At 42.5% G+C, this 26152-nt stretch overlaps 2 protein-coding genes across 2 annotated transcripts; one reads left to right on the top strand and one right to left on the bottom strand.

Annotated features, from left to right (window-relative positions):
• The first annotated feature begins 2188 nt into the window (after window positions 1-2188).
• Window positions 2189-12884, top strand: LOC141923686 (killer cell lectin-like receptor subfamily F member 1). The gene is made up of 7 exons (XM_074825300.1): window positions 2189-2270; window positions 7966-8043; window positions 9121-9219; window positions 10010-10150; window positions 11135-11286; window positions 11990-12102; window positions 12752-12884. Exons 1-7 carry the CDS (start codon window positions 2189-2191, stop codon window positions 12882-12884), a joined length of 798 nt encoding a protein of 265 aa, XP_074681401.1.
• Window positions 12885-16846: 3962 nt separating this feature from the next.
• On the bottom strand, window positions 16847-25044 carry LOC141923685 (C-type lectin domain family 2 member L-like). The gene is made up of 5 exons (XM_074825299.1): window positions 24892-25044; window positions 23816-23899; window positions 22124-22308; window positions 20308-20408; window positions 16847-18646 (listed from the first exon to the last, which is right to left on the bottom strand). The coding sequence occupies exons 1-5, from the start codon at window positions 24953-24955 to the stop codon at window positions 18532-18534; spliced, it is 549 nt and encodes a 182-aa protein (XP_074681400.1). The 5' UTR covers window positions 24956-25044; the 3' UTR covers window positions 16847-18531.
• Window positions 25045-26152: the final 1108 nt, after the last annotated feature.

Here is a 26152-nt window from a genome sequence, read left to right as displayed (position 1 = left end):
GTGAGCCCAGCATGTAGACTTCAAATCCAAAAAAAGAACTGCTTTGCTCTGGAAGAAAACTGCATGCATCTGTCATTTTTTTCAGGCAAGTGAGAATCTTCTAGATCACAAAGGATGTAATTGCCTGGTCTGCACTGCACACTTACTGAGATTGCTCTTGTGTCTGAAAATGTGTTTTTCCGAGGAGAGGAGAGGAGAGGAGAGGAGAGGAGAGGAGAGGAGAGGAGAGGAGAGGAGAGGAGAGGAGAGGAGAGGAGAGGAGAGGAGAGGAGAGGAGAGGAGAGGAGAGGAGAGGAGAGGAGAGGAGAGGAGAGGAGAGGAGAGGAGAGGAGAGGAGAGGAGAGGAGAGGAGAGGAGAGGAGAGGAGAGGAGAGGGAGATGTTCCCTTAAAATAGAAACACTTTTTTTCCACTAGCTCAAAAAGAGCCATGCTTACACCGACTATACATGATTATATCTTGATGGTTTTGAATCATTTAGGAGGGAGTGATGTGAGAATAGACTGCTTAGGTGTATATGTAGTGATGGAAAGAGAGACTGAGAGTTTAAGCAACCTGTTTGGCCTTCTAGTTCTCCTTTAGGGACCATAGTTCAAAAAAAACCCAAATAAGGAAAGTGGGTTTTGGTTTGGGGTTGGTTGGTTTGGTTTTTTGTTTTTTTCCATTTCAGAGCCTAGATATCCTTCTCTAAAGGATGGTGAAAAGTTCAGGGGGAAGCAATGGAAACTGATTCAATCAGAGGACAAAAGCTTTGTTTCATGTTAGGACAAGTCATAGGGTTGGTATGTAGGTTGCCATGAAAACCTTATCAGTATCCAGTTAACAGTATCCACATCTGCATACTGATCATTTTGTGGCTGATGATAGAGCAACAATGATTTAGATATGTTGTATATAAATTGTACCTGAGCGGCACTTCTGAGTAATCTGTTCCATGACTATCAAAGGTTCATTTTTTTTCCCTAAACCTTTTTGTGTCTGCACTTAACACTGTTACCAACGTTGAGAGTAGGAAGGGAAAAGATCAGTAATATAAGATCACAAAACCAAACTTTTTCTCATTTTAATCTAGAGTCCCTTTGAGTGTAACAGAAAAGGTGAATGGGCTATATCACAGAATAGAAACATTATTTTCAATTGATCCGTGTAGGTTTGTAGACCCTATCTGTGTCAAACTCTAAAGGAATTTTCTAAGTGGGAATAAAGCACAAAGCCAATAGTGTAGCTCTTAACAGAAAATGTCAGGACTCTGAACGCACAAGACTTTGTGGCTGTATGTTCTGAAATTTATTTTTAGGTTTTAGAAGGGCTTTAAGTTTCAATTAAAATCTGTGGGACTTTTTTTTTTTGTTTTTTTCCCCAAATAGAAGACAAAAACACTGTCATCAAAATATCCTGCAACAAACACGCGGGTCATGAACAAGGAGTTAAAGGCAGTTCAGGCTTTCTGCCAGTGGAATTGTTGGGTCAAGCAGGAGATAGCTCAAGCAACTTAGGAACAGCAGCTCTGGTCCTCGAAACTGCTGTCATAGTATTGAAACATTCTTTTAAAAGACATTGTTCATATTACTCTTAATTTTATTTTGAGTTAAATTAATATAATCTAAATTCAGTTGTTAAACCATTATAGTACTTGGTGGATGGATCAGGTTAGAATTTGAGTTACATTTTTATAGCTCTAACTGTGGTGCAGTTACATTAGCCCCAAAACATCTTATACTGATATATATCTTGTTTATCTTCTTTTTAGGTGAATAGGCTATGTAAGATCATGCACACAAACACAACACATCCACAACACAAACCGTACTGCTTTAGCTATTCTTGTGAGAACCAGCAAAGCTTTTGTACATGAGTAAGTCCATTTTTGGGTATTCATTAGAAACTTTGCTCTGTCTTGGCCAAAATTTTTTTTTTTATATTAATTTAAAAAAAAAGTGTTTTAATCTTAATTCTCTCCTGTATTCTGAAGGGCAAGAGATCACACAACAAGAGACAGAATGGAGGCAGAAAATAGGCTTTGAAGCTGTATTGAAAGAAGTAACTTCCTTCCTTTAATCTGTTTCTCAGCCTTCTTCAGAGCCATAGCACGGCGTATGTATACTTTTGGAGGCAGGCAAAGCTAATACAGGATGCAACCCACTGTATTAAGCTGGCTCTTTCCATAACTCAGAGGGACTTGCTCATCAATGGCAGGTGATATCACATACGCGGACGTGGCAATGCTACCGAGGGAGAGACCACACGTTCCTTCTCGGACATCAGTTCCAGGTAAAACATCTGATCAGCTCTTGGGCATACACTGTTTTCTCTTGTGTGGTCTCTCTCTCTCTCTCTCATTCTTAAAATTGTCACTGGATAATACTAAAGAATGCTATAAAATGCTGCATGCAGAAGTCACAGGAAGGGTGAAAAGTTGCAAATGGTGGAAGACGTCCTCAAGAGACACAAATCAGCAAAGCTACTCCTAGGTCAGTATTATTACAGAGTAGTGTCTCAGTTCTGGCCCCTTGTTTTGAGTAACAGAATGAGAAACAAAAATTGTTCATTTTTGAATAATGAGTGTAATCTTTTTTTTTTTTTTTTATATTAACAACACAATCAAAAACCTGTTAGAATAGGCTCCACCAAAATTCCGCCTAGTCCAAAAATCAGATCAATGCATTTTATGATATCTTTATGGAAAAGGAGTAGTAAATTAACTAGTTGCAGTCAAAAGTGCAGTCATGGTCACCGAAGGAAGTACTGAATGACTCCTAAAACCCTTTTGCTCTTCCTATTTAATTTTCCAGTAGTGATTTTCCCAGAACCACATTATCAATGTGTGATCACTTCATATATTTGTAACGAAAGACAAAGGATTAAGTCAATATTTAAGGTAAGGAGATGATTTAAACCAAATTTTTTTAAGAAATAGAATTTCCACTACTTGGAAAAAATGTAATTCATTCATGAAAGCATTTTGTCAAAATTCTGGATCACAGCTAGTATGAATAACCACTTCTCACTATGAACAAATAGGAAATGCTTGTGGTCAGAGTAAGATGATATTTTCATGCTTTCAAGGTTTATTAGTAATTAATATATTTAATTATTTGTCTAAACAACATTGTATAATGAGCATTTTTAGATGTTCTACTTACAATGTAGATTAATAGTGATGGTGGTGCTCTGAATGCATGTACTTAAATGATGGAAAAATGGTGGGTTTTTTATATTTTTACAAGACCTGTATCTAAAAAATAAAAATGAGTTCACTTTATTATATATCTAACAGAAAATACTACCTTAGACTGTATGTTCATGCACCCACGGATGTTTGTACTACTGTAACCTGTACAACACAAAGCATGGAGGGTTTGCCTAGAATTTTGCATAGTTTCTCAGGTGATATAATTTATTTGCAAGGGGAGACAGACATCAAATCTTGATTTGAAAACATCCTAAAATGTCCCTTGATCATGCTGTCTAAAGGAAAAGCTTGAATTTGAATAGGCCAGGCTTTGATTTCCAGTGAAAGTTCTCATTAACATCTAGATGGTTCTTTTAATCCTTTGTCAAATAGATTTTAGCACTCAATATTTTCTCACATGAAGTTAATGGCCACAGTAATCAAGTAATTTCTCAGTGTCCTTTTGCCTTTAAATATTTCACTCTACCTTTCTGAAGAACTCTATTTTTTTGGGTGTTTTTCTGTTCATTCTCCAGTCTTTCCATCTCCTTTAAGAAATATGGGCACCAGAGACGTCCCCAGTATTACTACAAGTCTCAGTTATGCTGTCTCAGTTATACAGAGACAAAAATCTCTTCACTAATCTTTCCTTCACTGTTTATAACTCCCAGTATCTCCTTCTCCCACCCTTATATATGGTTCTACTCAAACACATTTTGTTTGACTGGGCTTGAATTTACAGGGCTGTCATTATGGCTCTCTTTATCTATTGTTTTCTCAACCTTTCTGTTATTTTCAGATTTTACTAGCAATTATTTTTCTACTTACTTTGACACAAGTGGAAAAAGCACCAAATAGTATTAAGCAATATTGGACCTCGTATCAGTATAGAACATGCTAGGAATATCTCCAATGACAAATATCTCCAAAATGACAATTATTTCTCTGTCTTCATCATTAACATGGGTTTTCCTGCTATTAAAATAGACAAGAACTTGAGCCATATTATCATGCTTTAAAAATTCAAATGAACAATTTCAGTTGCTTGTTCCTTCTGTGAAGTTTTAATGCTTTGACCAAAATTCACACATACTCATCCGGCTGGTGAGTCTTCTTTTATTACAAGAAATTCTTCAAAAAGAAGAGACACTTTTACCATAGGAATAATGGGAGAAAATGTAAATTTTCCAGGGGATTAGTTGTGTAATTTTTAAAAACTTGGTAGGAAATTCAGGAAAAATGTGACGGGCATGTTGAGCAATGTTCACAAAACAGACTTAAGCTCAGTGTATGTATAGCAATGATTAGTGTTAAGGTTCCCCACTGCATAGTGGACCCTTGCTGAGATGCCCTGCATTTCTTTGCAGCTGATGGAGAAGGATCTGGGATCCTAGCACGGTGAGCTAGGAACTGCCCAAAGCAGCTAATAGGATAGAGCAGCGATGCAAGGTGCTGCCAGCGCAGCCGTTTCTGGGAGTTGGATCCTTCCCTGCAAGCTAGAAGGAGCTCTCTCCTACAGGGACTGGGCTCAAGGCTGCTTCAGGCAGGACGGATTCCACATGCCAAACACGCTTACAGCATATCCCACTCTACATGAAGAGGTTTCAATGCTTCCTCCTGTTTGGAGCAGGAATTCGAAGCTGATTCTCAAAGCGAGGGTCTCAGCTCCAAGGTGACAGGACTCTGGCAAGCATCACAAGCTCTCCCTTTGGCACTATCCTGACTCTGTGACACATTGAAATGTCTGCTGGAGGATGGCTAGTACCCACACCCCTCCCTTTGCCAGGTTTTATGCCAGTCTTGCTCTTGGCCAGGGATGTCTGACTATCTTGCAGAAAAAGAAGCAGCTTCAGGATGGGCATGAAGAAAGTACTGCATGGTTAAAACTCTCACCGCGGAGGAGGGAGAGCTGGGTTTAGTCACCACTGCAAATTCAGCAGATGAAGGCTCTGAGTGCTAGATTCCCAGACTTTAGGCAAGACTTCACATCACTAGGCTATGGGAAAGTGGAACATGCCCACCTCCTCCTGGCCGCATTTTGTGCAAGTTTCAGACCATTAGATGCAATTTACTGGAGCAGATATTAAAAAACACTAGTGGGGGGCATAGCTAATTTGCCCTGCTAAAGTACAGCTGCTGTCAAGATCTGGTGCATGTGAAAGGTAAACATGCAGGGATCTGAACTTCTGCCAAGGTTCTCTAGTAGCTGAGTAGGTGTTTTAAACATGTAAAATTTGGATTTGAGAATGAAAGTCCCTTTCACAGATCCAGTGCCCGCATCTTTTTTTAGCTCTTCCTCATCAGTGAGAAAGAGGTTTGGTTTGGTCAAATTATGCAGTTTCTTGGAGTTCTCCCAAATACTGTTTTTATCTCAAAGTCTGTTCAATGTATTTTATGAGGATAAAGAAAACGATATAAAAATCACTCGTGGCACAGTTGCAAAGAATGTATAAGTTTGCAGTCTAATGATAAGGAAAGCTTATTCAAAACTGTTGCGATAAACTTGATAATTGGATAAATTCTGTTAAATAATGTTTAACACAAAGTAGCAATAAAAACAGGTCTGCAGCTGTAAGTTTGGGAGGCTGCACCCAGAAAAGTGACTGAAATGGATTTATTGTGGTCCTGTTCCAACAGGAGACTCCATGCCAGGTTGTTACACAATCAGATGGACTTCAGCTGTCAGTCAGGTGCTCTGAATCACAAGGACAGGGTGATTCTTGGATGCTCTAGCAGAGCACACTGAGGAGCAGTTAGTAGGTGATACTATCTGTGCACATTCTTTGGTGGGCTGGCAGGTGCTATTGCAGTGCATATACTTCAAAACAGATGTTCAAAAGTAGGAAGGTGTTCCAAAAATACAAGCAAGGGTAAATACAGCCTGGAAATCCATTTTCTAATGACAGACTCGGACAGTTTTTGCTTCCTAGTCTACTCAAGAATAATTTGAGAGTCACCTGATTGTGGTTCACAAATGATTACATACAAGATCTTTAGCAGAAAAACAAACCAAGAAGAGTGTAACTCCATCATCAAACTAGCCCACAAGTAGTTGTAGGCTGCTACTAGTTCTCCCCTTAGCTCCTTGTTCTCCTGATGCTCTGGAGTGAATGACCCGCCACAAGAACTCCCTATCTGCACACTCATCAATTAGAAGCTTCCAGTAAATAGAGATGACTTTCTGCACTCGACAATTTGCATATAGAAATGAAGTGAAATTTCAGTTTTAGTAAGTGACAGAGATCTCCACCTAGTACCAGGGCTCCTTGTTGCTAAACCAGGTAATGGTGCGTAAGCATCGGCAAAAGTAAGGTTATGTGCTATTTTAAAACCACTTGCTGACTTCTGAGGACTTCACATTCAAATGATCATGAGTCAATACACACTGTAATAGAAGTAATCCTTCTTTTTTTTTTAATATTCAGTTTGCACGGATAGCATGTTTTTTCACACAGAGTGGAGATATTTTTTAAAGGAGTGGATCTTTATTTGAGAGAAAAAACATTTAGTCATAGTAGCAGATTTTCCAAACTACGTATTTTAGAAGAAGTGTCTCCATTTATAAGGCTAGTGCATTTAAAAATTTATAAGTCCTGGCTGTTCTTCTTTGAAAAATATTTACATTCTAAGAAGAAAAATTTTTATGAGCTTTCTTTTTGAGAACAGTTACTTATCTATACAGTTAAATATAATTTACAATTTTTCTGTAGTTCATTGAACTAATAAACTGTAATAAAGCAAACAGCAAAATGTCAGGTTCTCTAAAACATAAAACATCTTACCTGTAAGAATAAACCTTATTTACCAATCAGGTCCTTAGTATTTTTCTTACTGCAAAACCTCTCCACACTTGAGCAACTCTCATATCAAATGCTACCTCATTTTATCCTAATGAGACTCTTCTTCTGCCAAGTTTTTCCCTGATCAGTGAGATTTTATACAACACAAATTGCTACTTCTTTTTAAAAGCCCCAGTGATCACAAACTAGGGCTGTAGCACAGAAGCTTATTCTTAATGCAGATTGATAAAATATCATGATTTATGGAAAGATCAGTCTCCTAAAGGTCCAGATATCTTCCCTAAAACTAGCCAGGAGCTCTACAAAATACACAGCTAAAACAAAATTGAAAATGTGTTCAGAAAGAATCCATGTGCATCTAACTCACACCATGCTATTTTAGTGTTTGTTTGGTTTTGTTTTGGCAGCGTGCATCTGGAAAGGGATGTCTTCAGCCATCAGGTCCATCCCTCTGCTATTAGAGGTATCACATCACATCCTGGCATAAACACATAATATGCTGGCGTAAACATTCACAAGTCAGGAGTGCCCTCCCCCAAATCACCTTGCTGCAGAAGCATTTCTCTGAGTGGCAGCTTTCCCTTTGGGGTGTCCCTGCTGCATGAAGCAGTCATGGCTCTGGTGCCCCTTAAAGCCCTGTGATACCTCCTGAGATGGCTTAGCAACAAATGGGATGTTTGCTATGGATAGTACCCAGGTCTTACCCATCCTTCAGTCTGTCTGTCTGCCTCCTGGTCCAGCCACACAGGACTGAAGTAGTTCAAGCAAAGATTATGGAGGAGGTTTTTAGTTACTTCCTGACAGCAGCAGGAAATGATAAATCATCATCTTGCCTCTTGTTTCTTAAAAAAAAAAAAGCAAAAAAGCTCAACTAGCAGCTCTGGAAACACATGCCCCTTTTTATACAGACTCCATCTTCCATGTAATTCTTTACTGTTTCTCCACTCAATGGCTTGCACAACCTCAAATGTCAGCATTTCCTTACTCCTTACAGGAAACATGATCACATACGCTGAGCTGCGCATGAAGCCGAAACCCAAAGGGACCAGCAGATCAGAGACTTCCGCTTCTGGTAGTGTGCTATTTTATTTGGTTGTTGGTAACTAATTATAGATTTAATCTTTCCCATTACCCAACAGTAGGACCTGTTATCAAGAGTGTCTACGTACAATCTCTCAATAAAGAACTGATTTATCATTTCACACATTTTTTTTTTCACTGGGTTATCCAATTGTACACTCTCCTTGTAAAAATGGTATTGAAAGAGATTTTAAAAATAATTTGAAAAAAATGCCTTTGTGCCCTACATTGAAAATTTGGCAAAGGAAAGTAAAATTTCACATTTTTTTAGGAACCCTCCTGTAAGTGTCTCTGCAGGAACAGTCACAGGCACACATTTGGTCTTGGAAATAGCATAATACCCACAGAACTCTGTGAGCTGAAAGGGAACACCAAAAATACAGCTTATGCAGCTGGAAAATGGGGTGGTTGCTCATCTCACACAGGCAAGGCCAGGAAAACAGCAGTTATGAAAGTGCAACTCTGTGGCTTGTGGAAGTGGCACCTTGACACCAAATTTCCTCGGGTCCTGCCTCTTCCTGAGTGTTTCACTTTCACGAGTTGATGAGTGCCAAACAGCTGGAGAGATGCTTGGTCAGATGTACTTCACTGCGCTATGGTGTCAATATAGGATTTTTTGCCTTTTCTGTGCATTCAGGTAAGTTAGCTTTCAGGCACGACAGGCACGTTAACACAGGAGAGAGTGACCAGAGGGGAGGAACGTACCACAGACCATCCCTGATACTTCCCCTGAATTGCTCTGCAGGGTCTTGAAAGGTGTGGGTGGGTAGGTGGGATGAGGCAACGCTTGAAAATATTAACTCAAAGGAGAAAGAGAGAATTCTTAATGGAATGACTGGTTGAAAATCACTTGCGCTATCTGACAAAATGATCTTTCGATTTCACTTCCAGGTATGCAAAATAGATGCAAATTTTTAATAAGTAAAATGCCCCCGCATACTTCAAACAGACTGATTTTAGGCAGATGCATTCTCTGTTGTTTCCGCGTAAGAAACTGGCATACATAAAGGCAGTGTTAATTTTAATAGTGCAAAAACCTTAAGCTGCTCTTCCTCCTGCCTCCCTCCAGGCCGCCAACACGGGTGCTCAGCCTGGTTCTACGTGACGCTGGTCCTGGGAGTCCTTGTGCTCATCCTGCTAGGCGTCATAGCCATACTAGCCAAGCAACGTGAGTAGATCCTACCATCTGCTTCATCTTTTCATTGCAGACATGATTAAGCCTCACAAGCAGAGTCATGCCTAAAGAAAAATTCCCTTAGTGTAGCATTAAAGGTGTCAAGTTATACTACAGGAAAATAAGTGTAACAGTCCAAAGGGAACATTTGCTACCTGTCATTTAACATATATAGTGCAGATGAAGGGGAGTTGTTGCAGTCTACCTTGTCATCAGTGATGCTGAAAGGCTGTAGAGGTAGATTTCAGATTATTATGACAATCAAAACATATGGCCTTCCTGACTTACAAGTTAAAAGTTGCATCCATGATGCTACTTTGAGATCATTTCACTTAATTACTGTGTTGGTTTGAACAAATAAAAATCAGACTTCAGATCATTTCATTTAATCAGACTTCCCTGGTACTAGTAATATCATAATCCATGGCATGCTCCAGTTATACAAGAACTGTTACAGCGAAGATATTAATTTCCTAAGAGAAAAGCCTTGAAAAACTTCAGAAAAAACATATACCTCCCAATCCTCCCTAAAATCTCACCAAAATATTGTGTATCCTTTATATATCCAACTATCAAAAATAAAAACCTTATTTTCTTTTCCTGTACTGTCCATATTATTCAGCAGCTACAACCTTTGCCAGTTTTACTCACTGAGTATGCTCATAACTGAGTGTGTGTAAGCCCCAATGTATACACACACGTACATCCCCTCACATTCACACATCATGGGATACAAAGGATACATTTTCTTGACTCTTTTTTTTTTTTTTTTTTTTTGTTCAAGTTTTGAAGGGCAGAGCAGGAAAATCTGAAAGTTTGTCCCTGTATGATCTAAATAGCACTGGCAATCACATTTCTTCAGAGAAGACCGTCTCAGCGGGGGTCCTGAAATGGCTCATGGAGGAACTGTGTGAAGATGGACAAGGTGAGGCAAGTTAGTCCTTTCACAGCATAGAGGATGTGTTGCGTGCACAGTTTTGTTGTCTCTGTTCCCGTTTCTATGACACCCTGTAGTTTATGGGAACTCACTGGTACTACCCAGGGAGCATGGAGTTTCTTCATAGAAGTGATGACAGGATCTAAACTAACATTTTGATCACAATAGTTTTGCTACTCTTTAGGTATAGTTTCTGGTACTTTACATTTCCTTCTGCCAGGAGCTGCTGTCAGAAATCGCATCTATTGTAGATCCTCCCCTTGTCCTGGAGAACACTTTCCAGACAATAATTGTTCACAAAAAGTGTGAGGGGATTTAGCTTTCCTATCCTGTTGCATGGATGAGGCAGGGGAAGACCTTCCTGGTCTTTTTACTGTGCATCTATTATTTGTTGGCAAACACTAGTGCTTTTCTAAGGACTTATTGTAACGATGTTACTTTAAAACATTAGAGGAAGCCAAGACAGAAAATGTGGGGGATGTTCCTCCCAGATGCTCTGCGTGAAATGGGAAGCGGACCTGGGAAAAGCAGTGTTCCCCTTATTTAACACAGTTCCTTCTCCAGCTCCGTGGACATGGTTTGGATATCACTGAAGTGCCTGTGCTTTCCAGTCACATCATGTGTCAAATCCACGTGCTCCACATCACGTCACATCGCACGGTGTCTCCTCACAAAGGCTGCATGTGGGAGGATGAAAAGTGTCTTTGCAGCCCTCCAGGTCCTCCTGGAACTCTCTGCAGGGCAGACCCACGGGGAGGTGGACATCCCCGTGATGTGCAGTGGGAGTGCAGAGTGCAGAGCACCACGGCAAGGGAGTGGGAGGCTGAGGAGGGGCACACTCAGCAAACACATGTCTGGGAGTGGGGACTGGCCACTTTTGGACCAGCCAGCCAGGCACATGAACATAAAACGCTACAAGGCAGCTGGAACAAGTCACGGTACGAGCTAATGGTTCCCTCTCTCCACCCACAGGAACAATATGTGAGTTGTGTCCTCCTGGGTGGCAGCTACACAGGGGGAGATGTTACTACTTTTCCGAGGAGGCTGTAAGCTGGGATGACAGCCAGAGAAACTGTCTGGCCAGGAAATCCCAGCTTCTTGTCGTTGAAGATGAAATTGAGATGGTGAGTCTTGCAGCAGCCCTAAAATTGTGTGACAGGCATCTGCCTTAGCCAAACATTGCTGACCATGGCCCAGATGTCAGGTGTACCTGCAGGCAAGCCAGACCCATCAATTGCAGAGCATCCTACTCCACAGACAAGAGCTTGTTTCAAGAGTGTCAACAGGGTAGAGCTGAAGAGGAGAAGCGTAAGAGATGCAGGTGTGGAAGCCAGAGTAGTTTTGACCGGGAGGAGGAAATGCTGGGGCCTTCCCACCGACTACCATTACTTGGGTCTGGGAAGGGAGGTCTGATTCAGCCACTAAATGGAAATTCAAACAGACAAACCTCCTTCTCATTTCCTTTGGGAAAACGAATAGCAAGGTATCATCAAATGGCTCTTCTGAGAAACTCATCATTCCCTGAGGAATGGGTCTTTTACCTTAAAGACCAGGCTTTGCAACCTGGCTTATTAGGGTGAGGAGTATCACTCAGGTTTTTTTCTTGACAGCTGTCAGGCAGCTAGTCAGACTGAGCACCAGCCTGAACTGAAACTCTGTGGCTGGTCACACGTGTATGGGCTGTTGCAACAGGCTCCTTTGCCCTGGCTGGATCCCTGCCCTTGTTCTCCATGTGAGAACCTGAAAAGCCGTGCATGAGACAGGACAGTGACCTGAGCACAGCAGGAAGCTCTGCTGTTCAGTAACATGCTTCTACTTGTTCCACAGGAGTTTATAGACAATAAAGAGAAAGATACTAAATATATCTGGATTGGGTTGAAGATTCAAGACATGAAGAAACAATGGAGTTCAGTGGAAGATCCCAGAGTAAAAAAAAACAGGTGATGATTTGTGGGGGGAGGGTGTCTTCAGGAATAGCAAAGGTATGGTGCTCTTCATGGAAATACAATTCTGAATCCAAGCTAATTTCCCAAAGCACAGATCTAGTCCTCAGGCACCTATTCAGGGTCTACTTCACGGCCAGCTCCAGGTTAACTGGTTCCTGCTGGGCACCTTTGGAAACAGTTTTGTTTTCAGCCTGTAAGACCAACCACAGTCACAGTTCATGTATGTACTAATGCAGAGGGACATTAATATACACTTCTCCCACTAAAATCAGTCAACAAACTCTCACTTTACACACCATGTGTTGACTGCCTCTGTTGAATGTGACATGTGTCACATAGCGTGGGTGCTGGGATCTGTGCAACTGAAGGGTCCTTCCCCTCCCTCCTACCATTACAGTTCAGCATCATGGCTGCACGTGGAGGTTTTCTCATCCTTCTTACACTAATGTTCCTGAGCATCCATCCCTCAACAGCCAGCATTCTCTCCTGTGGGTGCCCATCCCACCTATGTGTGGCTGTTGAAGAACAGTGGGTTATCGAAGGGGCATCACCCAACCCCACCACTCAGGATATTATCAATATTTTTATCCAGAACTGAATTTAAAGCTGACAACTCATTGAATTCCTTTTGTTCTCTCACCAGGGTAACTATAAATAGAATTGAGACTGACAAGAATTGTGCTGTCTACAGAAGAAAAAACATGATCCAAGCAGATAACTGCCAGACTTTAAAGAAGTGGATCTGTAAGAAGAACGCAACTTTGTTGGTGCTCTGAGCCAAATTGTCAGACAACAGACAGAGCTTTTTGTCAGGAGACCCATTTTACTGACAAAACAACATGTGATGTAAATAATTTTATGAGACTTGCACAGAAATTTGCATTTTGCTGTTCTGCGCTCGCCAAGACTTTGATGCAAGCAGGGAACTTGGAAAATGCCAAGTGTCGGTGTGAAGGTCACGCAACAGGACTGCAAGTCAGCACGTGTGGATTTGGGGCTGCTGAGCCTTCCCACTGACAGATGTTGGCAGCAGCTGCCTCTAGGAAAGGGCAGGAGAGAAGACATGCTCTTGTGAGGATGAGCACTGTGCATGTGAACTGCGTGATGTGCAGGCAAGATGCCATCTGTGGTGGCTGAAGAGTGTGTTGGGGCCCACTGCTGTCACACATATCCCTCAGGCAGCCGCTGCTGAGCTGAAGCACCTTTTATTTGGGTTTCAATATTTTAGTGTTTCATGAAGTTTTTGGGTTTTTGTCCTTAGAGTCTAATTGTGACTTGCAGAAGCTACTTGAGGTCTGGGAAAAATGCATTTATTAGACAGTGTCTTATACTTATTCAGAGCTGATCTGCACAGCTACTGGGTATACAGATCACCAGACCAAGCACGAAGCGGCTCATAACACTTGTGGTTAATAAGCTGTTGGCTCCCATCTTCTTCTGATGCTGAACCTTGGGATCTGAAAGAAAGCTTGTAACTAGGGACCATAAGACAACATTGCAGTGCAAGGAAATGAAGATGGTAGCCTGCCTTTCCACCTACATTTTGTTCCTTTATGTTGCAAATTCTTTAACATGGAACCATAGTTACTGCCTGGAAGGTAGGATGATGAGGTACTAAGGCTAAAGGCTGTTGAAATTAATGCCTGTGGGTGGACTCAGTAAATACGTTACTTGGGCATTCAAGTGTTATGGATACACACCATTTCTGGATCAAAAATGCTAAGAGCAGTCTGACTTAGTGCCTTTCTTAGATTCATATATTTGAAAAAAAATGAACAAATGTCATGAATTGATTTTTAAGAAATCAGGCACGTCATTTGTTTCAGCTTTTAAAAACACCTTAGTCTAATAAAGGTAATAATTCCTCTAGATCTGTAGCTAGCATGTGTCTTTGAAGTCAGAGTGACCAAATGCAAGGCAAATGTTTGCACCATTGCTGAGATATTTCTGACGACATCTGTTGCAACAGTGAGGAGTTAAGTAATGTGCAAACACGGAAATTAAAAAAATAACATAGGGGACAATGGAAGCATAGATGTAATAATAATTTTGCAAATCGTGTACCTCCTCTTGGGTATTGCCAGGGCCCCGAGTGCTCTAATAGGTCTTAAGGGTCCTCATCAGCCTCTCCTCCTGAGACTCGCGAGGTCTTCAGCCTCTACCTGAGTTCTGTCAAAGATGTACCTGCCTCCAGTCCCGTCCCATCCAGTTGGACAACTCAACCGGTAACTGAACCAACTTTTTCTTTGAATAAAGTATCAAACACTTCTGATGTGAAAGCTAATACTCAGAAAGCTCAAAAGCTAGTCCCCTTTCTAAACTGTGAATCTCTAGTCTCATATTCTCAGACTGTGATGCAAAGCAGCTGAGGTACTCTCTTATTTACATACTGCTGACTTGCAAAGGTGTAAAATCTTCTTACAGACAGGGTTGCTTAAGCAAATTTTCATTTTACCCACCATAATTCAATTTCAGGCAGGATCTCTTCAGATGCCCCTGAAGTTAACTCTACTATGTTTTGCTTTCCACAGTAAGAAGGTTAATTCTTACCTCATTTCATAGAATTATGCAATAATTTATAGTAGAAGGGACCTCAAGGCCCTTTTGGGGCCAGTCAGGGGTAGATTCTAAGTTCCCAGAGTTTTACTCTAATTTTATGTACTTTTACACTAGCCATGTGGGGTTAGCTGTGTTTGGAGAAAAACCAAAACAAAACCTAACATTCAAATCCAAGGCGCTACTCTAACAAAAAACTGAAGTCCTTATTAGCAATGAGAGAGAGAAACAAGTCTGACATGGCTTTTGAAATGTAGAACCTTTAGCTCATCTTTGCTATGACACATAATTAAAGGTAGCTGCAGTCTCCCAGGTACTCTGTCCCATACCTGCACTAGATCTCTAGTGCCCCTGTGGGGGGCTGTGGTTAGCAACTACTGATGAGTAGTCTAGCAACTTGAGATGAGTAACCAGCAGATATTCTTGCACAGGAGCTCTTGGTGTAAGGTACCATGGCTTTAGCACGCACACGACTGCAGCTGTGGAACAAAATGCTCATGGGCAATATGGCAACACCAACAGACTGACACCCCTCCATCTAGAGACACTGACGGGTAACACCTCACTTAATTATGGACAGACAGAGATGCCAGGAAGGTAGTACGTGCGTAAAAGTGAGAGTTGAAAAGGCGTAGAGATCTTCAGTGGAAAAAGACACCAAGCACATGATGCACTCTGCTGCGTTCCACAGGCACAGCACGATGGCACTTCAGAAGGACTTTGGGTCTACAGATTAAAAGCTGAACCATACCTTCAGTGTGGCTGACTTCCTTTCAGACGAAAAAACAACTCAGACTTACCCTACAGAATGCAGCATCAGCAGCTAAAGACTCATTTGAAAAACTGCAGTTATTCTCATGTTAAAAGAACAACAAAAAAATCCCCCAAACTCCGTGCAGCACACTTGTGGGGAGGAGGATTGGTTTGTTTATTCTAGAGAAGCAATGGCAAGGAAAGAGTCTGAAATGAGTAAGATATATCTATCTGTATATTATAGATCTATCTCTATATATTATAGATACCTCTATCTATATTATATAGATTTATATATAAATAGATTTAATTTTATAGATACCTATATATCTATAATATATAGATTTTTTTTTTTCTCCCATTGGGAAAATTTAACTTCAGGGTACTTAAAGCATACCCTTCTCCATGCATTGGAGACAACTGCTGAATTGGTTTTTATCGCAGACGTTTCTCAAGCCGTGCTGAATTTAACAAGAAAAACTTGGAACTACTGAGCTGGTTTCTCTCAAATTGGTTGTGGTTTTAACAACATTTGTGAAACATCTAGTGTTTTAGCATTCTTGCTATTACTAATGTAATTAAACATGTTTTTGTGGGGTCTTACATTTTAAACAGTTACTAAATCTTGAGTAATTCCACTGATTTAAAAAAAAAAAAAGAAAAAAAATGGCCATTGAAGTGAGTACTTCTTAAAGTACTTCATTAAGCCCCGCTCTGAGTAAAGCATTTGCAGCCTGACCCTTCATTTCGTAGCACGACAAACTGGATAATAAAGAAAATGCTAAGAGTCTGACTTAAGAGTCAGATTACAAAAGACCTTTCATTATAACCTAATGTGCTCACAGTTTCTCGAAAACCTCCTTTAAGAACCAAATTTCCCATTTTTGTACTTTATCCATAGATGATGGAAAAAACCCATAAGAAGAAGATTATTTTGTAGTTAAAGGAAACATCCTGGTAAATCATCTCATTAAGGAAAGCTAAGATACAACATGGTACGTGAATACTCCTTATCCCTTACAATTTCTAGCAAATTTGTGAAATGTACTTTTAGTATGCCCCTAATGCAAATACTTGGAAAACTGTAAAACTCCATGTTTCCCTCCAAAGTTCTGTACCATGTGTGTTTCACTAAGCGCATTTCAGCATTTCCACAGAGGTACTTCAGCATTTCAGTTAAATGCTTTTGTTAAAATGAAACGTGAAAATGTGCCAAAAGTGTTAGAAAGTGAAATGCACTCTCTTTTTGGGTCAAATGTCTCGTGTCATGTCAACCCCAACATTATGATTAAAGATCTTTTCATATTCAAAACTTGAAAATTTCATTTTGCTTCAGTCGGGTGATTTTTTTTTTTCCCCAAATGGTGCCCAAGATGAAAAATACTTTTAATGGCACAACATTAAGACACAAACCACTGTAATTCAGAGGTTCTGTAAAGATATTTATTATCTTTTCAGGACTATTGCACATACCATATCCTTCAGAGCTAGTTAATTTAAAAACATTGCAGAATACAACCCCCTCCAACTAGTTACATATAAATTAACACAGATTATTAGGCTATTCATACTGTAGAGTTCTGTTACTGTGCCTATAAAGAATACAAGCAATTAAAAAAAGTGTAGTTCAGCAAAATTAGTGATCATATATAAATAAACATTTGAAACTCACAACTTATTAACAATATCCATACTGCATGGTCCTGTTACAGTAAAGTCCTATTGTCACAGAAAATAATGAAGGCATAAACAAGAAGCTGAACAAAAATAGACAGCAATTAAATTTGCCTAAAAATTTAAGGCTGAAGCTACAGTGCACTCTAGTGACTACTCCAAAAATGGCTCCACTTGCTCCTCCAAGAAGTCTCCTGAAGTCCATAGGCCTCTCAATAGCACACAGGTCACAAAACAACAATTTTCCAGACTTTAGTCTGAGCGGGGAAGTATTTTACCCTGCTACACAGGCAAATTTCCCATTCTTCCTTCTCTAGAAACCCGACAGGAATAGTCCTTCCAGGAAAATAAGCTGCTTTGCTTCCTCTGGGTCAAATGGCACTTTTAATCTTCAGGTTACCTGCTAGACGTGAGTGGACAGAGTTCAGTGGCAATAAGCCCTAATTCTGTTCAGGCTCATAGCAATCCAACAGCACTGGGTGTTGCTGCTGAAAATGATACGCACACAGAAGAAAACAGTGATTGTCCATCCAGATATGTACCACTTGCTCGGAAGCCCCACGCTCCGACAAGCACGGGACATGAGGAAGCCATGAAAAAACATCCTTTGCTGTTAATTCTCTTATTCTCTACACATGATTTTGCCTGTTTGCACTGAGGACTATTTCTAACTGTATAACACTAATGACTGCAGCTTCATTATTACCTTTTCAATTCAGACTTTTTCCCCTTCAGTGCAGGTGCTCAGGTAAATAAATACTCTCATCTATTCTGACTTTTTTTTTTGCTAAGGTAAGTGCTGTGGGAAGGAGAACTTCAGGTGCAGTGCAGCTAATAAATCCCTATGATAATACTGTCAGGGGAATTTAACAAGATTAATGTAAAATAACATTAACAAAACATTGAAAACAATGCAGTCACACAAGATGCACCCCATCAAATCGGGACAGTAAAATCTGCAATGCTGTCTAAAACAACAACTTCTGCATAACCCTAACCCTGTGTCTGCGAGGCACTGGCAGACCTTCAGGCAGACACACTTCACAACCCGTCCTTGCACACAGAGTTTGGCTAAGGGAAAAGAAGAACAAATATCTCCAAGTGCATACCAAAAAGGAAAAGAAAGAACAGCTGCTTAGCATCCTACAAGAGAAGAGTTAATGGAAGAAATACTGATGGCACAACAAAAAGAAACATCAGGCTCAGCAGTAGCTAGAAAAACGGGGCAAGGAAATGACTTATCAGGATGCTGAAAGCAAGTCTTTTAAATGGTATCTTTAAAAAACAGAAGCTTCCTCCAGGGGTGGAGAATTCTGGCTACCAGAAAAGTCATTCACCTCCAGACAGGAGCTGAGACGCGGTCCCAGAGTATAGACACAACCTGTGTGGATGTCATGTTAGAGCACTAAGTGTCAGGGGCGGTGGCTTCGCCTCCCTTTATCATGCTAAGCTAATATTCAAGCTACAGACCCACTTCCTGGTTAAATAACATCCAGAGACCGAGACTCCTTTTGACTCAAGATAGGCACAGTTTCCAGAGCCTTTTACTTCAATCCTGTAAGGGAGAATGAAAGACACAATTACTTCGACACCCACAATCAAAAAACGCAACAGAGCAAAGGGAACTACAGGGATCACAGGTTCTCTTTGTACAAAGCCTGATTTACCACAGGCAGGGCATTGCAGGAGGATGATAGCTTGTGCTTTGAAGAGAACACCACAAAGATTGTCTTTTTTCACCGGGACCTGGCCCCCAGAATACAAAATCTAGGACTTGCAGTACTCCTGCATCTTGCCTAGTGGTTGTTTAATGAGAAATACACCCTTAGAGCAGAGACTGGAATTCACATTTACCCTTCTCAAGGATGCTGTGCTATCAAGACTGGCTCCACCTTTGACTTCCACATCCTTCTACACAGCTAAAACGTTCCAGAAGCAGCTGTGGAACAAATGCCTCTCTCATTTCCCTCTTCCTCAGAACCGAACACAGCACTACGGTTAAGGGGGTGGTGGAAAACAGGAAGCGAACCTCTGTTTCCACACCGTAGGTGTCCCTACACAAGAGGTAAGGGTCTCCTTCGCCAGCTCCGTTTTCAAATAGTATTACAGTGTCCTGTGAATAGGCCAACCAAACTAGTACGGTCTCTGGAAAAACCAAGGGACAAATCCCCACTAGTGTTAACACCACTCTAATAGCAACTGAGCTTAGACATCAAGATGTTTGCCCTTCTAAAGACAGGAGGGGCAGTCTGAAGCAAGCACAAAGGCAGAAGTCTAAGAACATGAAGAACTTCATCACTGAAAATGAAAGCATCCGTGGATGTTTGTATCACAGGCAGGGGATAAGCAAGAGTGGGAAGGACTTCAATTTTCAACTTGAGATGCCTACGTGCTGCTCACATCTTACATTAAATGTGTAAGGTCTTTATCAGACCAAGCCCTCAGGTCTTGGGGATGAACTGAATATAGTCATGCACCACTAGTAATGTCACAAATTTAAGAGTATTTAAATTTTCCACTTTTTAAAGTTAATTTCAGACTTGTGGAATCTCAATCCTTACTACTGTCACTGGTAATTCTACCAACTCCTGCTGGCAGCTGCCCCAGGACGAGAAGCAGCAGTCTCTGAGATCAGACAGCCACTGGTGGGAGGAACAAACTGCCCCACACCTGACACAGGGATACAACAAAGGGCCATGACCACAGAGCCGCTCATGCAACATAAATTCACAGCTTCACCTTTCTCTCCAGCAGCCTTTTTTGTAGGCGCATTCTATAAGAAGTATGGAAACATCTCTCAGAAGCCTCCCAAATATCTTTGCTATAAACCTCATGCAGGTCGCATGCAGGTTTGCACTTTTACAAAATACATTCTATAATGAGGAATGTGTTATCGCAATCTTCCATTCCTCTTCCCATTGCTTTTGGTGGTCTCTTGGTTAACCTTTCACTTCACTATACTCCCTGCTACCATGAACTCCCGTCTCATGTTGCTTCTGAACCCAGCATTATAAATTAATCTCCTAACTTTCATCCGTCACAGTTTTAACAATGCTACTATGTGAAATCTTTATTGTATTCCATGCTCTCTCCAGTCATCCCTTCAACATCATTACAGATACTTATTTCACGACACTGTCTTTATCTGTGTTAGTTATCCTTTCTTACTCCCCTATAATCTAGTATCACCAGCAAAAACCCTCAACATCAACTTACAGTTCATTGTCTAGTGGTTTCCCATTTACCCAGAAGAATTCTTCATTTCTTTTATAGAGTCCAATCCACGGGTCTTGCTTTGTTATCTTCACCATAAAACTCTGTAGGAATAAACCCATATGAGAAAAGAAGTTTTGCATGTTCAGTCCAGATATTAAAATACAAAGCCTTTGATTCAGGGCTAGAAACCAAAACAATGACCTTGCTTTTCTTCCAGAAGAAACAATATTAAAAATTAAATCTACAGAGTATTGCAGCATCTGGATCTTGTGTGATTCACATAACTGAAGGAGAACTTACAACTCGAACAGAAATCAAATGGATTAATTTTGAGATAGGATCCCTACTACAGATACTGTAGTGACAGAGATGTCAACTGTGAGAATACTACTACTGTGAGTATAATACTAAATGTTAAGAACTGCTATGGAACTGCAAATGCATCATTTTACTGTCTCTCCACAAGAAAGCCTTCGATAAACACCTTTGCAGGTAATGCATTACTTCATCACTGATATGTCTTCATCATACTGAGTTTTTATTATAAGCTAGCAAGGATTTGTGGAAGACATTTTAGAGATTAGTTAAGGATGATCCTTGCCCCAGCATGTGCGACAGAACTGACATCTGCATCCAGTACACCCATTGGCTTGCATCAGAAATAGCGTGGCCAGCAGGGACCGGGAAGTGATCTTGCCCCTGTACTTGGCACTGGTGAGGCCGCACCTCGATTCCTGTGTTAAGTTTGGGCCCCTCGCTACAAAAAGGACATTGAATTACTCGAGCGTGTCCAGAGAAGGGCAACGAAGCTGGTGCAGGGTCTGGAGCACATGTCGTACCAGGAGCGGCTGAGGGAACTGGGGTTGTTTAGTCTGGAGAAGAGGAGGCTGAGGGGAGACCTCATCACCCTCTACAGCTACCTGAAAGGAGGGTGCAGAGAGCTGGGGATGAGTCTCTTTAACCAAGGAACAAGCGATAAGACAAGAGGGAATGGCCTCAAGTTGCGCCAGGGAAGGTTTAGTCTAGATATTAGGAAGTATTTATTTACAGAACGAGTTGTTAGGCGTTGGAATGGGCTGCCCAGGGAGGTGGTGGAGTCCCCATCCCTGGAGGGGTTTAAGAGTAGAGTTGACATAGCGCTGAGGGATATGGTGGAGTTGGAAACTGTCAGTGCTAGGTTAACGGTTGGACTAGATGATCTTCAAGGTCCTTTCCAACCTAGATGATTCTGTGATTATACTGGTGTCTGTGATAGGGGTGATGGATCTAGAGAGAGGCCATTTTAAAATATCAAGGTGTCTGCTATCAAGGTCTTTAACAGATACAGAAGAATATATTCTCTTAGGTCTTTGTGCTAGGTGGAATCTTTCCTAATATTTTAGTATAACTCAGGAAACGATGCTCCAAGCTGTGGTTAGGGTAACTATCTCCAAACTCCAAAGGTCAAGACCAACATAACTACCAACTTAGTTGTCATTAACCTATCCTGCTAAGAGCAAACAGTTGCCTAATTAAAGATAAATAAGATGCAACAGTGTTTACCCTGATAGTTGCCCCAATGTGAGTACTTATAGCTGTGACCAGCACCAGATTTAACTCAGATAAGCCTGGGGCATTTTCTAAAACATCAACTGCTAAAACTGATGTTTGCACAGAGAGGAAGGACGCAGCTTGCTGCAAGCTGTGACTTGTCACGGTCTTTGCATCAGCTTTCAAGCCACTCAGCTTAAGAGGCTGGAAGAACACACTGGTTCATTGTGCAGCTCCCTAGAACTGAGATAGGGTGAAACCAGGACCCCCGCTTTTGTTACCTTACCAGTTCCTGCTGATTTTCGATCACTAGGAGGGAAGCATTGTGCAAAGAACAGAAGCTCTGACTGGAGTTCCAGCTGGCTTCACTCTCCGAGAGGTAGTAGCATTTCCTCTGGAAATACAGCCAATCTGATGGACAGAGTTCCAGGGAAGGACAGACAGGAAAATCTTTGGTTGAAGAACGGTTTACTGTGAAAAGACAAAAAACAATCTTCCTGTTTCTTCTGAAACAAAGAAATTGACTCAACAGTAAAGGTTTTTTATTATTAAGCAGGTATTCTTTATTAGCAGTGCTGGGGTCACCCTGGGGATTCTCCACCATAAGGGTTCCCAAGAATTAGCAAGGGACATCAGTTTATATACACATGAATCATATATATTCATTAGATTTCCTAGAAAGGGGTGTCTTATGATAATGAGTTCCCAGAATTCATTTACATAGTCTGAGCACACATAGTGAAAATAGGGTGAGGGTCTCTGGTGGTCAAGGGAAGAAGTAAGTAGTCTTCTTCACAGTGTTCGCTAGTTGGCCTTCTTTCCAGAGCATGCGCTGTGAAAGTAAAGTCCAGGTGTCTCCCTCCTAAATCAGCAGAATCATCCTCCCTATAACAGGGTCTCTGTGTCTCTTTGTTCAAGCCCCCCCTTATCTTAGTTTTCCCATTCGAGGAGTTGCCCAAGTGTCCACTGAAGGCCTTGAGTCTGCAATCAGTGATTTCCATAGGGAGCCTAACGAGCGTTTCAATCTCACCTAAACAGACAAAGAGACCTAAGGAAACAGTTGAGGACTCAGGAGTCCTTGAGAAACAAATGAAGCAAAACACAAGCAAAGCTTTGAAACAAACGAAGCAAAGCACAAGCAAAGCTTTCATACATCACATCACAGTTTAGTCTTAATAATTGTCAGGAACGCATTTGTTTGAGCCTTTTCATTCCCTTTCACTTCCAACTGGAAAAGATTTTTGGAGCTTTTTAGCTTGCTTTCTGACTGCATCATCTAAATCATCAAAGTCTAACCGTAGCGTTATTTTGACACAGCACTTAGGGACATGGTGTAGTTGGGAACTGTCAGTGCTAGGTTAACGGTTGGACTAGATGATCTTCAAGGTCCTTTCCAACCTTGGTGATTCTGTGATTACTTCTGCTCAGCAGCAACAGCTATTGTAAACTAATTATATACTCTGGCTCCTGCACCCTTATGGTTGCTGACCTACCTTTAAAGTGACGATCAGGGACAGGTTGAAGAAGTAGCTGAGAAGGTGATAATAATGTATCTTCCAAGGACTATTCTACAACTTAAGTATTTCTGACAGCTATAGTTTTTGCAAGTGTTTCTTCCTTGCAGCTGAATTACTATCTTTGTTTATTATAGTGTCATTTTTTGAAGGACTACAGATTGGTTGCAAAGAGCAATCTTCCATTTGTTATTTGTTTTCCTGAACTTGGATTAAGACCAACAGTGAGGTTACAAACTTAGCACACTAAGACTAAACTGAGCACTCCCTAATCTCACTGCAACTAGTAATTTCTCTAGCACTTGACCACAATTTTAAACAATATGTCACGAGACATCTATTTAGCCTTGAGATAAGGGAAGTTCTGAATAAATCTTTTGAAGTTTTGCGGGACTTCTGACAGCCTAAAACCGATGATTTCTAAGGCTAATTATGTTTTCTTTTTAAATGGTTTACACACTTACCAAGCTGAATACACAAAATCAAAATGACAGCGGCAGCAAGGACTCCAGCAACACCTCGCCATAACCAGATATTTGAGAATAGACCTGAAAAAACAAATGTCAAGAATTTAAAAAAACCTCACAAACCCATAACCAGCTGACAGGGGAGTAGAGCCTGGGACCCGGGAAGCTGTTCCCAAAAAAAGTCACTCTCTGTGGAGAGCAGGCTGGGAGCAGAGTGAAGACTAGGAAGTTTAGCTTGTCATCACAAAGCTACTTAGCTAACAAGAACTTGGAATTACTCTGAATTTTAATTATATCATCCAGAACTTAAACTTAATAGCGAGGTAGTTCCCAACGCTCCGAAGTGATTGAAAAAGAAAGAAATGAGCGTGGAACAAATGAGGGTGGACAGTAACTCTGAGGTTGACCTGATGCCTAAGGATGGCATGGGTAAGAGAAATAAGTCATCAGCTTCAGAGCCCAAAACTTCTCCCACCTCCCTTCCAGGAGCCAGTAGCGGGCTGGGTTTGGAGGTGAGAAGGACCCACTGACTCGCGTGTCTTGTGTCCCACTCCGCGGGCAGCAGCAGAGGACGAGGTGCCCCCCCCAAAGGCTGCAAAGGGAGGGTCCCCTCTCTGCTGCCCGCACGGGGTCTGTCCCCGCAGCCTCCCACCCCTGCGAGGAGCCACGGCACACGGGTGGGGGTTACCCAGCCTCCACGCACAAGGTGAGCCCGATTCCCACGCCGGAGCCCACACGCTGCCCGGCACCCCCGGGCATTTCTCGCGTGGGTCCTGCCGCCCGGAGCCTGGCGCCGCCCGCCTCCCCACCAGCCCCGCGGCTGCCCCGGGTGGCCGGCGGGACCTCCACCGGCTCGGGCGGGCCCCCGCAGACGTGCCCCGGCCAGGGGGGCGGTTTCCAGCGGCTCCCGGGCCGCCGCTCCCGGGCCGGGCCGAGCCGGGCGGAGCGGGCAGCCCCCCCGACGGCGCGCCCGCTGCCGGCCCCTCTCTCCGGCTGCGGCCACGGGAGCTCCCGCGGCGTCAGCGTGTCTGTCCCGTCCCCCCTCCAAGTCCCCTCTCCCTTTGCCCCTTCACCTTTGCGGGACCCCGTCCCCCGCTCCGGGGAGCCGCTGCGCCCGCCGCCCCCTCGGCGCCCCATGGGTGCGGAGCGGCCGCCCCGCCGGGTGGGGAAATCACGGGGCCGGAACTACCGGAGCCACCGGCCCCGGAGCGGCGGAGGGTGGGGGGAACAGGGGACGGGCGGGGGCCGGCGGCCGGGATCCGCTTCCCAAGGCCCCGGCGCTCGGGAACGGTGCCGGGGGGCTGAGGGCGCCGCCCCCCGCCCCAGCTGCATGATGACGGTGGGTGGGCTCGGTGCCAGAAAAAAGAAACGGGAAATGGTTTAAGAAGAACTTGGCGCCGAGCAGAACTGGCTGTGTGTGGTTCGCTGCCGTCAGCAGGTTTTGGGACTCCGGAGGGACCTAATAGAGGCAGAAGGCTCTTGCTGCCTTTGTAGCTACATGTTGGCCACTTAAAACTTGATCTCTGTGGAAAAACCTGGCCGGGGATTTGCCTCACCCAGGCAAGCGAAAAGCCTGCTGATCCTGACTTGGCCGGCTGTGGGGATGGAGATGTCGCAAAAGTTGTAGCATTGCTTGTAAGACGGGGCTGGACATATCAGGGGGGTTGGCACATCGTACAGACGCTTCATCTGGTGTGTTATGTGCAATAACTGGTTTACTTACAACAGATCTTGGCTGTGTTGCACGTTCAGATAGCCAGAGGAACAGGGCTTCAAGTCCGTGTGGGCTCTGCGTGAGACTGATGAGGAATTTGGTGACGGTTCATTCAAAGCAGGCATCTGTCTGTACCTGAGGAGACAACCTTAAATAGAAAACCGTGAGAATGGAGGGTTACACTTCATGCTTTCATTGCAGTCTCCAATTACTTTGATTGTCACGGATTTTGAGCAGTAGTCAGTTGCTGAAAATTATCTCCAGGTGTTTACAGGTAATAAAGAGCCATATAAACATACTTCCATAAATATAAATTGACTTCCAGTTGATTTTAGCCTTTGTCTGCAGCAGATGCTCATTTAAGCAAGGGACTTGGAGGGGTGGCTGGACAGGCCAGCATGCCCAGGATGACACTTGGGAAGAAACAGGAAGGCAAAAGGGTGAAGAAGAATCCAAAAAGATACGTGTGAACATGGCTTAAAGCATGGTGGCTTCAGGGAAGTTAGGGAACTGAAGATTCCTGGGAGAGGGAGAATGGGACAGGGAAGAGGTGATGGGTCTGGAGAGCACAAGCTGTGGACACTTCAAGAGGTTTTGTGAGACCAGGATCCAGAGGGGCA

This window comes from Strix aluco, chromosome 5 (genome assembly GCF_031877795.1).
Source record: "Strix aluco isolate bStrAlu1 chromosome 5, bStrAlu1.hap1, whole genome shotgun sequence".
Classification (NCBI taxonomy): Eukaryota; Metazoa; Chordata; class Aves; order Strigiformes; family Strigidae; genus Strix; species Strix aluco.
This window is presented reverse-complemented; position numbering and strand designations above follow the sequence as displayed.

Coding starts and splice junctions, on each gene's coding strand:
- LOC141923686 (XM_074825300.1), top strand. CDS start 2,189: ATGGCAGGTGATATCACATACGCGGACGTGGCAATGCTACCGAGGGAG. Junction 8,044..9,120: donor ATCAGAGACTTCCGCTTCTG/GTAGTGTGCTAT, acceptor GCCTCCCTCCAG/GCCGCCAACACGGGTGCTCA. Junction 11,287..11,989: donor TTGAAGATGAAATTGAGATG/GTGAGTCTTGCA, acceptor CTTGTTCCACAG/GAGTTTATAGACAATAAAGA.
- LOC141923685 (XM_074825299.1), bottom strand. CDS start 24,955: ATGGGGCGCCGAGGGGGCGGCGGGCGCAGCGGCTCCCCGGAGCGGGGG. Junction 23,900..24,891: donor GGGGACGGGGTCCCGCAAAG/GTGAAGGGGCAA, acceptor TTGTTTTTTCAG/GTCTATTCTCAAATATCTGG. Junction 20,409..22,123: donor TCGAAAATCAGCAGGAACTG/GTAAGGTAACAA, acceptor TTATTCCTACAG/AGTTTTATGGTGAAGATAAC.